This window comes from Glandiceps talaboti, chromosome 15 (assembly GCF_964340395.1).
Source record: "Glandiceps talaboti chromosome 15, keGlaTala1.1, whole genome shotgun sequence".
NCBI classification, from domain to species: domain Eukaryota; kingdom Metazoa; phylum Hemichordata; class Enteropneusta; family Spengelidae; genus Glandiceps; species Glandiceps talaboti.
Genome location: NC_135563.1, coordinates 17,069,357 through 17,085,672, shown reverse-complemented (window position 1 = coordinate 17,085,672; position 16,316 = coordinate 17,069,357). Strand labels below are relative to the sequence as shown.

At 34.6% G+C, this 16,316-nt stretch overlaps 1 protein-coding gene across 2 annotated transcripts; it reads right to left on the bottom strand.

The window, feature by feature from the left end:
• Positions 1-3,830: 3,830 nt before the first annotated feature.
• LOC144446430 (sideroflexin-5-like) lies at positions 3,831-13,735 on the bottom strand. 2 transcript variants are annotated; one of them, XM_078136190.1, is made up of 10 exons: positions 10,443-10,529; positions 9,249-9,303; positions 8,740-8,819; positions 8,124-8,180; positions 7,515-7,580; positions 6,196-6,286; positions 5,705-5,820; positions 5,006-5,091; positions 4,455-4,572; positions 3,831-4,106 (listed from the first exon to the last, which is right to left on the bottom strand). In XM_078136190.1, exons 2-10 carry the CDS (start codon positions 9,265-9,267, stop codon positions 4,029-4,031), a joined length of 711 nt encoding a protein of 236 aa, XP_077992316.1. In that variant the 5' UTR covers positions 9,268-9,303; positions 10,443-10,529; the 3' UTR covers positions 3,831-4,028. The 2 variants fall into 2 exon arrangements, with proteins under 2 accessions (XP_077992316.1, XP_077992315.1); XM_078136189.1 differs by lacking the exons at positions 3,831-4,106; positions 4,455-4,572 and adding exons at positions 11,485-11,553; positions 13,661-13,735 and having other exon boundaries at positions 5,002-5,091; positions 10,443-10,547.
• Between the last annotated feature and the right edge of the window lie 2,581 nt (positions 13,736-16,316).

The following is a 16,316-nucleotide window of genomic DNA, read 5'->3' as shown; positions in this document are numbered from 1 at the left end:
GTGTCTTCTTTCGCAGTGAGTGAACCTGCGCGATCACAGAAACAAGTGTAATTTTACCCCTTTCATATATAGTTGGCTAAATATGTCAATATCAATGATACATGTATTATCGACATTTTATTGTATTCTGATAGAAATATTCTGAGACATAACTCGGGAAACAAATGCCTGTGCCCCTAACACTAACACTGCCTGTGTACATGTATACAATCAGTCACCAGCGATACCATTGCGAAATGTACGTGCATGTACAGTGTTGTTATGAACCGGGGATGGTATAATTCAAATAGTTTACTGACTTGAAGTTGAATTGAACTGATATATGCAAATCGTAGCATTACCATTCACACCACTAGAGGGTGTCATTTATATCACAGACAAGTAATGGATAATTATATGCGTTTCAAAGATTAGCATATAATTACTATCTATTCGTTACGTAAGTGAATTCCTGTCATTGGTTGGTTGTTGTGATTCACAGGTGTTGTGTTGGGGTATATATGTGTTTAGAAGTCCTTTGTTCGTCAGTCTCGGTTGTCTCTGCACGATGGCAACAACAGCAAATTTTTCCCTTATGTAATATCTTATAAAGTTTGATGTCAACTGTAAATCCTTCACTTTCAAGTATTAATATCAGATTTTTCATTCAATTGTAATTTATTTGTAACTGCTTCTGTAAGGGGGGAATCATGAAATAAAAGTGGTGGATGATTTCGGGGGTACATAGTGTACATCGTGGGGTGTTCGACAACCACCGCATACTACCGCATATATTCTGTCTTGTCTTTATTTATTAGTATGATACAGTTTAGTATAGATCACGTGTTACTTGTCGGTGTTTATATTTATAAAGCTCGTTGTGCACTTCTTAACATTACCGTTATGCCACTAGAGGGCGCTGTTTACAGGCAATTTTTTTGCACATCTTATTTTACCATTCAACCACTAGATGGCGCTCTTTACAAAATCTCTTGTGCACTTCACTACAAATAAATAAATAAATATATATATATATATATATATATATATATATATATATATATATATATATATATATATATACAAACAGTAGGATCTTTTTGCAACATGTGTAATAGCTTCTCTTTACATTTCAGTGTTTGGTTGTGCATTGTTGGTAGTGACATCGAAGAAAACATGGTATTCTCCAACAACGTTCCTATGCTCCCAGGTGTTACAGGGGGATCACAAGCTCTGTTATCGTCTTGAGTCGGTTTGAAGGGTATCTTTTGTTCAAACATACGCCGACAGTTACCACCGAGTTTTCCGTGATTTGCTCTTTGGGAACCACCGGTCTTTCCATCTTGTTTTAGGAGAAAGGCAATTATCACCGTGATTGCTACTGATTGGAAGAAGACAACTCCAAAGATGAAAACTTTTTTGAAATTAAGACAATGTAAGAGGCCATTTAGAGGCATAACATATCAAACCATAGACATAATTTAAAGTCTTACAGTGTTTGAATATGGTATTAAAATACCAGAATTGAGACAATTATACTATACAGTACATATTATCTGGTTATGCATGAAGTGTTCTTTGTTGTGGCAAAGCTGAAAGATATTTTGCGGATGTGCACTTGGTAAATGACTTCTCCTGAAGTTTAATTTGGTTCCAAAAAATCACAATTAAAGAGCAAAACATTTCAAGACTTTCAGACTACTTTTGATGGCCCAATGACTGCTCATTTCGTTTAGTGCATGTTGGATATGCAACAGTTTAGTTTAATCTCAATTCACTCTTATATGCATCAGCAGACCCAAGTAAACCCCTGTGTAAGATATTATACAGTTTGGAAATGACTCAAATGTATATTGTTACATGAATTATTGAGAAAATATAAAGAAATCCCCTTAATTTTGAAACAAAGTGTGCATTTTAAGCCCACATGAGGATATACTGCCCATCACACTTTTTGTGATTTTTTTTTTTTTTTTCGATTACTTAAGAAAAGGTTTAGGGTCTGCAGTGAAAAGCTAGGTGGGATGGGTAACCGGAACCAAACAATTATTTTTTTTAGGCCTAAACAAAAAACAAAAATTTGTAAACAAATGGCCAATTCCATAAGCCCTGTGCTGAGGTCAAAATAGTGCAGTGTTTTAAGTTTCTTGGTGTTTACATCTCAGTTGATCGGAAATGGGAAATCAATACTTATTATATTCTGAAGAAAGCACACCAAAGATTGTTTTTCTAAGAAGATTGAGAAGCTACCTTGTCAGTTGGTCAAGTTCTACCAAGTGTTGATTGAAAGTGTCCTGCCACTGTCAATCATCGTTTGGTTGGGCAATGCAACAGTCCATGACCGCAAACACCTCATTCAAATTGTTAGCAATGTTAGCGAGTTGCACAACACTCGAGTAAAGAAAAGAGCTCTGTCAATTGTAAAAGATGATTTCCATCAAGCACATAATTTATTCCAACTTATGCGCTCAGACGAGCAGTACCATTCAATCAAGTCAGGTTCTAATATCACATCCACACTGTTAATGAATTAAATTAAGTTCTCTGATAGCACACCAATCTACAAAATTTTGTCATTGTAAATTTTTCATTATATGCAAACACAATGCATATATATATATATATATATATATATATATATATATATATATATATATATATATATATATATATATATATATATATATATATATATATATATATATATATATATATATATATATATATATATATATATAGCACTCAAGCTATTGGCAAACTGAGATAGACACAGGCTAAAACTATTAAATACATTGTATGTGTCATATATAAATATAATATATACACATATAAGTATAAGTGAAGTGGCTCATATATATATATATATATATATATATATATATATATATATATATATATATATATATATATATATATATATATATATATATATATATATATATATATATATATATATATATATATATATATATATATATATATCGTTTGTGACTGTCTTAGTTTTGCCTATAGCTTGGTTGCTGTAGTAGTAGTTTGTGTTTATCTTAGTTTGCCTATAGCTTGGTTTTCATTTTATGAATCACAAGTATAGTTGGAAGACCTTGATAGATGTAAGTTGAGTATTTTTATTTAAATCTTACAAAAAAAAACAATTAAAAAAGTATGACAATTCCCTTTATTTTATATATTCATTTATGACTAAAAAAGAGCAATTTATGAAACTACGGTAAACAATCCATGTTTTCTACAAAAATTGATGCCTTTTTACTCTGATTGCCTGGGGTCCTAAAATCCATCAAGCTGATAGGCTCAGCTGTGATTTTTGCTGCATGACTACTTTGCATATATGTAATTGTAATTGTCAGTGACAAAAATTATCCTGCACATAATTTCAATGAAATGTGGTGGTGAACCCAAACATATAATTCTATGCTCCATAAATTTCCCAACAATTCCACAGTCTTAATTCATGATGTGATTTCATGTATCTTTCTATATGACTAGGAAAGGTATTCCCATCCCCCTGTGGTCCAGATGTTCTAATGAAGTTCCTTTATAAAGACCTGTTTGTCGTATTAATTTCTGATGCCTATCAAGGAGCTTGTGGAATTTCAACAAACGCAGACATTCACTACACTATTAGCAAATTGCACAATTGAAAGTTTAGCCATACTATATTTAGTTTTCATGATTGAAGTGTCAAAATGTTTATAATTAAGAGGCATGAAATATCAGCACAAATTTGAACTTTTTGTAAAAACCCCAGCAAATTATAAAGAGCACATCTGCTGTAGATATATATTTTGTGATTATACAATACCCTGTACATTATATTGAAACTATTCTCTTGCAGTCATAAACAAACGGGGATTTTAAATGTTCATTATAAATTTATTAATTATACATTCATCATAATCTTAATCCATTTCAAATTCCATCATCATGTTGCCCTTGGTTACAAACCCTTATTGTAGCAAATTTCAGTGACTTTTGTACCAGCCAGGAGTAATCTTAAGCCATTTCAAATTCCATCATCATGTTGCCCTTGGTTACAAGCCCTTATTGTAGCAAACTTCAGTAACTGTTGTACCAGCCTGGAGTTCTGGCTCAAGTGTTGATAATTGCACCTACAATAACAAACATGAACATTACATTATGACTATGTGTATATGCTCTGACCCAATTCATTCACACACACAGATACACACACAGAGAGAGACACAGACACACACACACACAGACACACACACACACACACACACAGAGACACACACAGACACAGACACACAGACACAGACACAGACAGACACAGACACACAGACACAGACACACACACAGACACACACAGAGACACACACAGACACAGACGCAGACATACACACACACATACACACACACACACACACACACACACACACACACACACACACACACACACACACACACACACACACACACACACACACATAACTGACCTTTTTAAACTGAGGAAACAGACTAATTGCCATTGGTAAGGCAAAGCCAAATGCCAAAGTACACACTGTAGCCTGAACTGGGAGATTCAGTTTTGGCCTTGCTTTCATGAATGCTGTCCTGGAAAAGATTCATATCAAGGAAATGTCAACAGAGCATCATTTATAATATACACCATATACAACATCAAGTGAAGGCTCGCAACAACTAAATACACACACATGCAATGTGCAAGTACACACTTACACATGCATGCATGCACATATAAGCACACACACACACACACACACACACACACACACACACACACACACACACACACACACACACACAATAAATATATTTTGCATGCAGTTATTTCCCTTCGAAATCTTTGCAACTTCAGGACTGCTGCTCTCAGGCTTCAAATACAAATTAAGTAGACACATTGCATAATTTAATAATTAGCATAATTAGCCAGCTAATTGAAAGTACAGTTATAATGCCCAGATCATCAGGCAGCTAATAGCAAGAAGAAACCAATAGTAATTGAGGTTATAATACCCATACTTACTTATCAAGTACAGCCATAATGATTGGTGGAATGATAAGTATTGGAGCTGGTAGTACTGCTCTTGTCATTGCAGTTTCCAATAAGGCCTGAGGGGAAAGATAGCATTCTGAGTAATTATTTCTGAATGCAAATAATATAAATATGAAAGGAGAAGAGAGATAACATGAGAACGTACATTGTTACATTTCATTGTCTGGCATGACATCGGCAAATCCTAAAGGCAAATATAAGTCTAACTTGAGCTCTTTCACAACATCCACTATATGACCATGTGAAAACTAGCCCAAACCTAAACTGGATTGTTCACATCTCTCCTTTTGCTTTATTTTCTGATTGCTGATTTAAGCTACAGCATGACCACTGTGTAAATAGCCGCTTAGATTGACGCAAGATACAAAAGCTGCATGTACATTTCTCCTGTCCGGGCAGGCACATGCCACACGTTTTACCAACGAAAACAATGGGTGGGTATAAAAATGATATTTGGAAGAGCTGCACTGCTGGTGTTAACCAATCATGTACAAGAAGCAGGAAGCAGGGCAAAAATACTTAATTTCAAATGAAAACATTCCAAAGGGTTTAAAGATTTGTACATCACATGTAGATAGCAAATCTGGTCTACACTGATAGTGGGCAGTAGTTGGTATGAATATGTACAAGAAAAAAACCCAAAACAATAATAGTATTCTTCAAACTTACACTTTTGGCTGCAATTTTTGAGGTACCAATTACATTACCATCCTTGTCTACAACTTCAATACCTTCACCAAGTTCACTGATTCTCATTAGCACCACATTGCACACGCTTGCAGTTGCTGAAATATATTCAAATCAAAACCATCTGGTCCAAAAATCTCATTGATTGATTTTAAATATTCATAATCATATCCACATTCTCAAGTCATATCCATGTCCTTCTCAAATATATATAAAACCACGAAAATAAAGACCAGCTTTACCGCTATCACTTAAAAACAAAATGATATAAGAATTTGGCCGTTGAGGGCAGTATGCAAAAGAAATTTCGCAGAAACGTTATTTTATACAGTCATGTTATACCATCTGAGATACTAAATTTAGTGTTGGCAATGAATAAAAAAAATTATGCACCTTTTATTTAGACATTTTATTGTCACATTTCCACAATGTTTATGTTATCAATGAAATGAAATAAAATAAAATTGACTTACCTACTGCAGGGAAAGGCACAAATCTCTGAATCATCACCCTGGTAGCTGGACTAAACTTTTGAGCTTTATCAACAAGTACTGTTAATGCAACCTGAGAAATGGAGGATGAAGGTCTTATTACTTTGCTTAGAACCACTGTTTGTAGAGGGTGGGCAATGGGGAGACTGTGCTGTACTGATACATTCATTGTTGTGTACACACCTAAAATCTCTCTGGTTTTCTGTCCATCATCTTTCTCTCTCATTTTTCTTTCTTAGTCTGGATCTCTTCCTTTTTGCTTTTTTCTTTGCCAAACCATGTCATGTCAAACACAGGACTGGAATGTTTTCCACCCAAGGATTTGATACATTGGAAAAACAACTAGAGAAGGACTACATTTCATGACAAATAAGTATCCCTAAAAGGACTTATTTTCTGTTTGGATTCTTTCAACTCCTAAACATTATCTCATTTCCCTAGTATGTACGCCCTCTATTGGTATCCAGCAATGTAATATATTTCTGTCTTGCCTATGGAAGTGTAACGTATGCAGTAGTTCAAGCCATTTTTGGATTCATTTACTGCTTATATTCAAAATCACAATCAGAATTATTTTATTCCCACTATTCCTGCATCATCCCATTTTATTCCCTCTGTCTACATCATTCCCAATCTATTTTCTTACTTCCTGCATCATTTCTAGTCCATTCCATCTGTTTGAATAATTTCTATTCAATTCCCTCTATTCCTACATTGTCCTCATTTATCCCGCTCTGTCTGTATCATTCCCATTCTATTTTTCTTACTTCCTGCATTATTCCCATTCTATTCCTTCTCTACCTGTTTCTTAACTTTTACCTTTGTCTCCCTACCTACCCTGACCAATCTGTCTCTGCCTACCTTTATCTATGGAAGTAGTATCAGACGCAAAATGTCTTTTTTTTTCTCTACTGAAAACAAACACAAATGGAAATATCATGTTGTTTTTTCACTCTCCTAATCTACCTCAAAATAACCATAACCTGTCTACGCTTGGTGAGAACTGAAAATACACAAAACCTGAACATTAAATGGTTCAATCCTTGTGATTGGCTGAAAACAGTCCTCCACTTATCATTGATGACACTGTGTACAATGGCTTGATGTCCATGAGTAAACAGTCATGGAAGAGATACACACCATTTACTTGTTTGTGTGTTTGTCAACAATTTTGAATATGTAGGATGTACTTGATATCGTTTGACTACTAAGCCATCATTTAATGCTTTCAAAAGTACAACTACACACATGAAGGACTGCACCTCAGATTGACTGAATATAAGAAGTGTTGGTATACTTACAGCAATACTGCATGCACTGGTTACAGCACCCATATAACCCATGATAAACTTACTGGTAGGTGTTGGCTGAAATAGTAAATATAAACATATCATTCAAAGAATGTGGCTTTGTATATAAGAATATGTGTTTTTGGGGCTAATGGCCTTAAATTACTAGTGATGAGACCTTACATACATAATAATGGGTAATATAGGAAAATGTGCGATGTTGAGGGTACTTGCACGAGTGCATGCTTGCAGTGTGCTCTGCAAGTGAAAGTACTGCAGAAAACATTGCAAGCATGAGTGCAAATACTATGGCGTACCCACACTTGCACTCACGTGTCATGGGGTTGTTATTATTACATATGTTTACCCGCAAATGCAAAATTCTGTACAATTCAGATTGTGGGATCAAGTGACTTTATGTACAAATACAAGAAATGTATAACACACTCGTATGCAATGTTTTCAATATTGTACTGCAGTGCAAATACCACTAGCATATTAAGGTGCACAACGGTGCAAGTAATCTCTGGTACATATGTTATAATGTTTTGGTATTACACTTCAGTGCAAATATAAAGTATGTACATACCAAATGCAAAAAATCATAATAATATAATTTACCTTTGTCGCATTTCTATTTGAATAGTTGACACAGGCATTGTGACTCTGATTTATCCACTGAAACAACAAACAAACAAACAAACAAACAAACAAACACAAACAAACACAAACACATAAAATAAGTTGCAATTAATTCATTCATTAACTCACTTTTATTTTATCTGTAAAGTTTCATTTGTCTAAACTTCTGAAAAAACAAGAGTATTAAAACATAATGCCTCCTACTAATAACATGTAAGATGTAAATAAATTCTGCTGCAATACAATATTCCGTCCCTGTTTCTTTGACTCTGGTTAAACGCTTACAAATCTAACCGTAACATACTGTATTCTACAATATTTGGGTTTGACTTGAAGATAATTACCATATATAGACATGAAAAAATGTGTAAAAAAGTTTGTTATTGTACTTACAATAGCAAACATTCTTTATCAGTCTTTTGCAATGTACTGAGTTACATACATGGACTTGGTCTATGTTGTTTCCCATTTATTTTTCAAGTAGGAAGCCTTGATAAAATCATTTTACAAATTAAAAATCCAAAATAAATACCTAATCCTCATCCATATGGCCACTTTACAGAAAAAGTTATTGGGTAACCATGGCAACACTCACCTGCCAAAATACAGTTGCCCTGAGAGTAAGATTTGGAAGAAGTAAACCAGTGACTATAGGTGCACCAAATGGAACAAAACCTGTACAGTTGAAATTAGGATAAAAAGTCATAAAAAGTTATTGAAATAATAACAAGTATAGTAACTTGTACTAGTTTTATGGTTATATGATATTTTATTATATGATTCAAAAATATAGTTTTAATATAATCAGTTACACTAATGTAATGTCTATAATTATACGCCTCATATATTCCAACATCGCACATTCCATTGTTTTCCGGGGAGAAGCAGCTACATGTTGTGCTGATTGTATCCTTGCCCTCTGGCATATAACCCAATATCAACATAGTGATCTATATCAGATGCATCATCACTGTGTCAATGTATGAAAACATGGCTGACTGCTGGAGCGATTTTTCCTAATATCAACACTAAATTACAAAAACGTGTCACTAATGATCAAAAAATTTGTGAAAACATTCACTTCACTTTATTGAATCCACTTACCAGACATACGGAAAGGCATGAGTATTTTTTCCCCCGTATCGGGATGTATAATAGCCTGAAAATACAAACACTTATGTCATTCACTTACGGTTGGCAAATGATCTTTTTTTGTTATGTTGAATTGGTTGATATTCACCAAGTACGACACATTGTCAATAACTGATTCTTATGTGACATAATTTCAACAATCTCAGGACCACATGGCAGATTTCACAACCATCTAGATAATTTGTTTAGTTGTGGATATACTTGGTGTGGATTGATCCAGTGACATACTTATTCACATATCTATCAAATTAATACAAATGTGACGTACGATATGCAGTGTTGTCGACAACTGGAAAACATGAAATCTGGCTGAATTCACACACAAAATTTATAGTTTCAACTTTATTCATTTTCACACTTTCATAAAAGAGTCACCTTTATATCTGTCAGTTTAGAATCATTTCAGTTATGATATATATTTGTAACAATTTGGCAATTTTCATAAGGGTTTACAGGTCCAAAACTGTTTTACCAAAACCACATTATGCATTCACTGCCCAGGGTGTGGTACCCAAATCAACACCACTTCCAAATCTAGATTGACTATAATATTTGGTAGGACCTGTGCTGGAACAGTAAGTATGTGTATGAAACCCATAGATGTCATACTGGACACTTGTCTCATTGGACTGAGGAAATGTTTTGTAAATAAAGATTCAAGAAATTTATATACTCCAATTCTAAGACCTGATTTTAAACACTTTCAACTGAAATATGCATATGTCAATTTCTAGACCAACATGTTGAAAGTCTACCCAAAAAGTGACACTTCTGCTTATTATCAGATATAGGATGTACCTCCTCTGTACACACACACACATACATTCATACATACATACATACATACATACATACATACATACATACATACATACATACATACATACATACATACATACATACATACATACATACATACATACACACACACATACATATATACACACAGACAGACAGACAGACATACAGACACAGACACACAGACAGACTCGTGCACAAACACACACAAACACACACACACACACACACACACACACACACACACACACACACACACACACACACACACACTCCCATCTATTGCCCCTCTGTATTGTGTTCATTGGGGTTAATAAAACCAACAGTTCAATCCAAGATTTACATTACCTGTTTGATTTTCTGAGCCTTCCATAGTTGTTTGTTTGTTGTACCAGTGGGTAATGTACCCTTAGAATAATCATCTAACAGTTTTATTGAAGATTCAAGTTGTGCCTGTAATCAAATGCAAATGCAGATAGTACTCCCTAATATTTATATTCATGCAGCCAAGGAACATATGTGTGATGAAAGTGGTTGCTTAGACTGTGTTGTATCGTCCTGCCCTCACTCACCCTCCTCTCATCGACACCCCGTCACAGCATACCATACAGACTAAGTGGCCACTGTGAGCCACAGATGATTTAGTGACAAAATCCTTAGGATACAAGTATTTGCTGACTATTAAAATAAAGTGATTTTGAACATTTTTTCTTATATATCAGCAGCACAGAACCAAAGATGTAGATGTACACTGTCGTGACATAGGTTTTTGAAAATAATTTCTTTTATGTTTGAACACATACAACTTAGTTTGCATAATGGCATAAAGTAATGTAAGAGTGACAGCAAAATAAAATGTTCATTTTTTTAAAATTTGAATTTTAGGTTATTTGTGTATGTGCACTTTGAATTGACAGAATCAAATACTATCAAAACTAAGTTTGATACAAACATTTCCCCAGTACATTGTGGTAAGGAAAGTACAATGAGACTATACCAAAGTACAGAGGAACAATTCATACAGTCAAGAGTATATAAAGCCGTGCCATTTTAGTGGGGAACGTTAGTTAAAGTATTTGGAGACCTGAGTAGGTTCTACCACCATTATCAAAATCCTTGCTCAGTAAGTAAAATAATCCATATCTCTCAATTTCATAATATGTGATATTTATATGAAATAAGCACAAATCCTTATCTGTATTTCACTTCAGTGTTTTTATTAAGGGTGGTAAGAAAGTCAAATGTACTTGAGTTTCCCAGGTGTTACCGGGTTCGGTAAAAACACTGAAACTCATAGTATTAAAACACATACAACAATGCAAGTTTCAAAAAGAAAAAAAGAAAAAAAAAAAAAGATCTCACTGGAAACAAAATAATGAGTTTTACTTACACTTGTTGTAAACAATGTCCTTGGGTCAACTACATCTAGAAAATGTCTGTACCTGCCAGAAAAAGTGTTCTGAAAAAAGTAAAAATGTAAAAATGACAAATATGTAAGTTCTTTGATCATTTATTTCGTTTATCAAGACTGAAATATACCGGGTCTGGCAATGGACGTGTTGTCATCATAGGACTCTGCTGAAAATAAAGGAGATTGTGATCACTATAATATATATGCCATGGTGACATTTCATATACAACAGATGTATACTGGACTGGACATGACATAGAGATATTCTGGATGAGGATCTAGGTACGAAATTTACAATGCCTCTTTACAAGTATCACAGCTAATAGACTGTAAGATACATTGTGTTGTTCAGCCCTATCAGGATGAGTTTCTTTCTATCAGTGCTGGCTGATAGTGTGGCAGGAATGTCTGTGTGTATGTTTTAATATATTATCACAGTGCACCACATATGGTCCTATGATGACTTCTGACCCTAAATTGACCTCTTGACCCCTAACTATGACACTGTCCTAGAAAATAGGCAGTTCAGCCCTATCAGGATGAGTTTCTTCCTAACAGTGCTGGCTGATAGCGTGACAGGAATGTCTCAGTATCTTACAGACTACATGGCCAATAGAGGGGATATTATTTCTGTTTACACAGTTCATTGACAAATCAATTCCTGGACACAAAAACAAATTATTTACACATCTTTCAATTTTTTTTTTCAATTTATTGTGTTACCTTAAACATAGAGTTCGCCTATGCTGTAACACGTTAATTTTTTCAAGTAGTAATGTCGTTTAATTACATATTTCTCATTACCCACTTCTAATCCCCTGTGGCTATTTTAAGTTACTGACTCTTTCTCGACTACAAGTGAGATTTTTGAGTGTTGAGTTCACAGTATTATCTGATTTGGAACTATGGCTATCAATCAGTATCATGATATAGTTTCATTTGTTTAAATAAAGACTGGCTAATACAAATGTGTATGTTTTAATATATTATCACCTGTGCACCACATATGGTCCTATGATGTCTTCTGACCCTAAATTGACCTCTTGTCCCCTAACTATGTCACTGTCCTAGAAACTAGGCAGTAGGATGATACACTATATACATGTCCAGATAGGCTGGTAAAATTCATCTGAAGTGGAAAATATTTACCTCATACCCTGTGGTATATTAAATTTCACAATCTGCCTATAAACAGTTTTTTTTTTAAAGAAAAAAGTAATTTTTGTGATTAAACTCAGAAAATCTGAAGATGAAAGAAGGTTCTATTAAGTCTGAAATTATCACCAAACCGAATTTATTGAAATCAACGTTGTTGTTTTGAGTGACAACAAATTCATAATACCTAATTCAATATCAATTTAGAAGTTTTCTACCTGACAAATCCATTGCAAGCTATCAGTTGAAAGTTTTATAAACACATCTTAAAAATAATCACTACATGGTGACCCTGGTGGCTATTCATTCTCGCATTACATTTGATTCGTGTTATTTTTTGAAGGTCACACTGTGCACTAGATATAGGGCATACATGTGAACGTCTATACAATATTTCACTACCTATTCATAATACCTACACAGTTTGAGATACAGTCAGACTACAATTTTTTCAAGTAACAATGTTGTCGTAAAAGTTATTTTCTGAGCAAAGTAATACCATTTTTCATTCACTTTAATACCTTTTCTTTTATATTATTTTTTAAACTCATAATTTTGTTGCGTGTATTTCCACTTGAATGTACGCAAATCAGTCGCAATCCTTCACAAATATTAGTACACTAAATGACAACTACTCGATTCTGTCTCTGCAGTCCCCTCTATTCGATTTTAAACTTGAAAAGTGCTGGAAAAAATCAAAGGCGAAATTTTACAAGGTATTGTTATTCAAATACACACACCCAAAAGGGTGCATACCGGGTTAACGTATGTATTATAAACTGTCGCCAAAGTTCAAATACATTGTAAGCATTCATTGTGATGCTTTCATTCATCTCAAGGGGCATTTAGGCCCGTACTTGGAAGACGGGGGTGTGTGACAGCTGTCCCACGCTTGCAATGTTCAAAGATCAAATACAGTTCCATGACATCACAAATTAATGTTCATGCAATGTCCCCAGATGTACAACGACAATCTTTTCAAAGCTAAAGTAGTTCATACCTGGTCAAATCGTGACTGCCCAGGCCGAAACGGCGGATAGCCTTCATCACCTTTCACGTCTGCTAGGGCAGCCATTTTGTTCATAAAACACCCATGATGCAATGCGATAAACAAAACTTTTTTTTTCTCGTGTCACATGATTCGGCTGATCATCATGATTATATACAGCACAGAAGCCACAACATCTTGTAGTTGTACAATAGCCGAAGACAGACATGCAAACACACGTTGTCATTTTGATGGAGTGGGGTGGGCACAGGCGCTCGTGAAGTATCTATAGGGGCCTATAAAAATGTGGATGGAACTCCCAGTTATTAATTAAATCGCGATTTTAATTAATTTAACAACTTTTAATTTGAAAGAACAAATGTGGATGGAAAGCCCTAGTATTAATTAAATCGCATTATTAATAATAATTCAACACAGTAATTTTTAGAAAAGGTGTGTGGTTGGAAGGCTTAAAGAGTTAATTAATTAAAAGTACGTTCACGCTTTGTATTTCATTGGAACAAATGCATGGTTGATGGAACACTCATTACAATAATCATGACAATGTTGTGTTGTCACGTGACACAGCATTACTAGCATCGGCTAACACAATATACAGGACGCTCTTTGGTTTTTGAATGGTAAACTGCAAGACGTTTCGACCTCGTGTATTGGGGGTATAATATGCTTTGTATCAGTGAGACGTTCATATTTTCAAATCACCATCTAATTGGTGTGTTATGCCATTCTCATTGTCCTTTCAAAAATTCAACCAGGGAACTTTGTTTTGTCAGAATACATATTGAGAGCAGTAAATTTGGGATATAATAGATAAAGGTAGATAGTGTACCACAATTGAATTACAACGACTATAAATTTGTTACTCATATTTTCTTCAATACTTTTACACTAGCACTAGATAATTTCATTTTATATCTACGAATTTCCAGGATACTTACCAAGCTTAAACTACTGGTCAACTACTGGTCAACTGCCGGCCAGTTGGACAACTGCCAGATAGGCAGCAATATAGGGAGGATCCGCCTAAAAGGGGTCCTTTTTACTACCCTCGGGAATTAGATCTCAAGAAAGGGTTACTAACATATTTATTCTTCAATACTCCAAAACCTGTCCGATTGAAAGGGCAAGTGACAGATGACACATTCATAGGTTACAGTAACTGTTGATGCCATCGTTAGATAGCATGCTAAGCTTATACATCAGAAATTTCATTAGAAATAAATTTATGTATTTTATAGTAGTTATATGCCAAAAACACACATATTATTACAAATGGCAATATTGGGAAAGCATTATCAAATATTAAAGAACTGATACTATGTAACAGATTGCATGAATTTGGGTTTCACTATAATAGCGCATGTATAGTACGCCATGAGTCTGTCACCTAGTATAATTAGCCCTTTGTTTCATTGTGAAATGGACACGGTGTAAGTTTTGTTGAAAACTGCTAGCACACCTGCTGTTGTCAACAAGCATTAATGGTTCTCATTGCCACCTTCAACATGCAGTTGCACGTACATTCGTGCAAAGTTACGGCTAATTACCAATTTCACAGTTATTGGAGACATTTTGAGCCCTGTTGTTAATTAAGTACTTTTCGCCTCTGTTAATTGACTGTTTCTAACACCTTGGGAACAAAGAACGTGTGAAAAAAAAACTTTCATTCAAGTGGCACTTAATGAACATAATCTAATTAAAGTGTGACACAAATTTGTTGTTGACGGTGGTTAATTAATGTTGAACTGATTGTCTTGCGTAAATTACATTCACACTAATTACAATAACAGAAAACAAAAGGGTAACACATCGATGCATCACTCCCACAGTAGTACCACTGGGCTTCTGTCTGTCAACGAACCCAAATTTGCAAAGCAAAATAAAAATTCACACACAGGACGGAAAACTCGCCTCATTTTCGATGATGACCCTGCACGAATTTCGTGTGAAGTCTGCGGATGATGACGTTTTTTTTCGGACCATTTAGCGATTATGATCGCATAGTACACCGACTCGGAGATAGTACATTATTCAGGCGTCAATAACCAATGTTCTGATAGTCGCATAATTTGTCAACATTCCAAACCAACATTCACCTCTATGTGTGTATTCAACTCCTTTTCCTCACACATTCGAGCCATGTGTTAATCTAGGAGTGACCATGGAAGTAACACCACATTGTATCAAAATGTTATTTTTACCAGATTTGCAAATATATTAATGTCTTACACCCTGTTCTAAACTTCAGTTAACGTGGTCACACAAAAGTTACCTATTAAAATGACAAAGATTTTGTTCGTTGTTTTGGCGGGAAAATGAAGGGTTAGCGGTGACCTACCAAATCATTAACACTTCGGATGTTTGTCATGACGGTCTCGTAGCGAAAAAGTAATGCGACTCCACAAACTTACGATATTCGTATAATATCCAAAGGAAAAAAAATGATTTACATTTCCTCATTTTATACCCAAATCATTATTTTACTGATTTTAGATACATAATTCTCACATTCAGTTCTAGAATTGTGGTATTTTCTTTTTTTGTATTTTTAAGGTCGCACAGAGGTGAGTATGCGGATTCCTCGTACATCGATTCACCAGGTTTCTAAGTGAGTAGCCAACATTATTACATTAAGCAGACAAGAGTT

What these genes read in the sequence shown, in the direction of transcription:
- LOC144446430 (XM_078136189.1), bottom strand. Translation starts at nt 13,735, where the DNA reads ATGGCTGCCCTAGCAGACGTGAAAGGTGATGAAGGCTATCCGCCGTTT. An exon ending in GGCAGTCACGATTTGACCAG is followed by an intron (nt 11,554 to 13,660) that starts GTATGAACTACT and finishes TACTTTTTTCAG; the next exon opens with AACACTTTTTCTGGCAGGTA. An exon ending in GGGCAACTGTATTTTGGCAG is followed by an intron (nt 8,181 to 8,739) that starts GTGAGTGTTGCC and finishes TTGTTGTTTCAG; the next exon opens with TGGATAAATCAGAGTCACAA.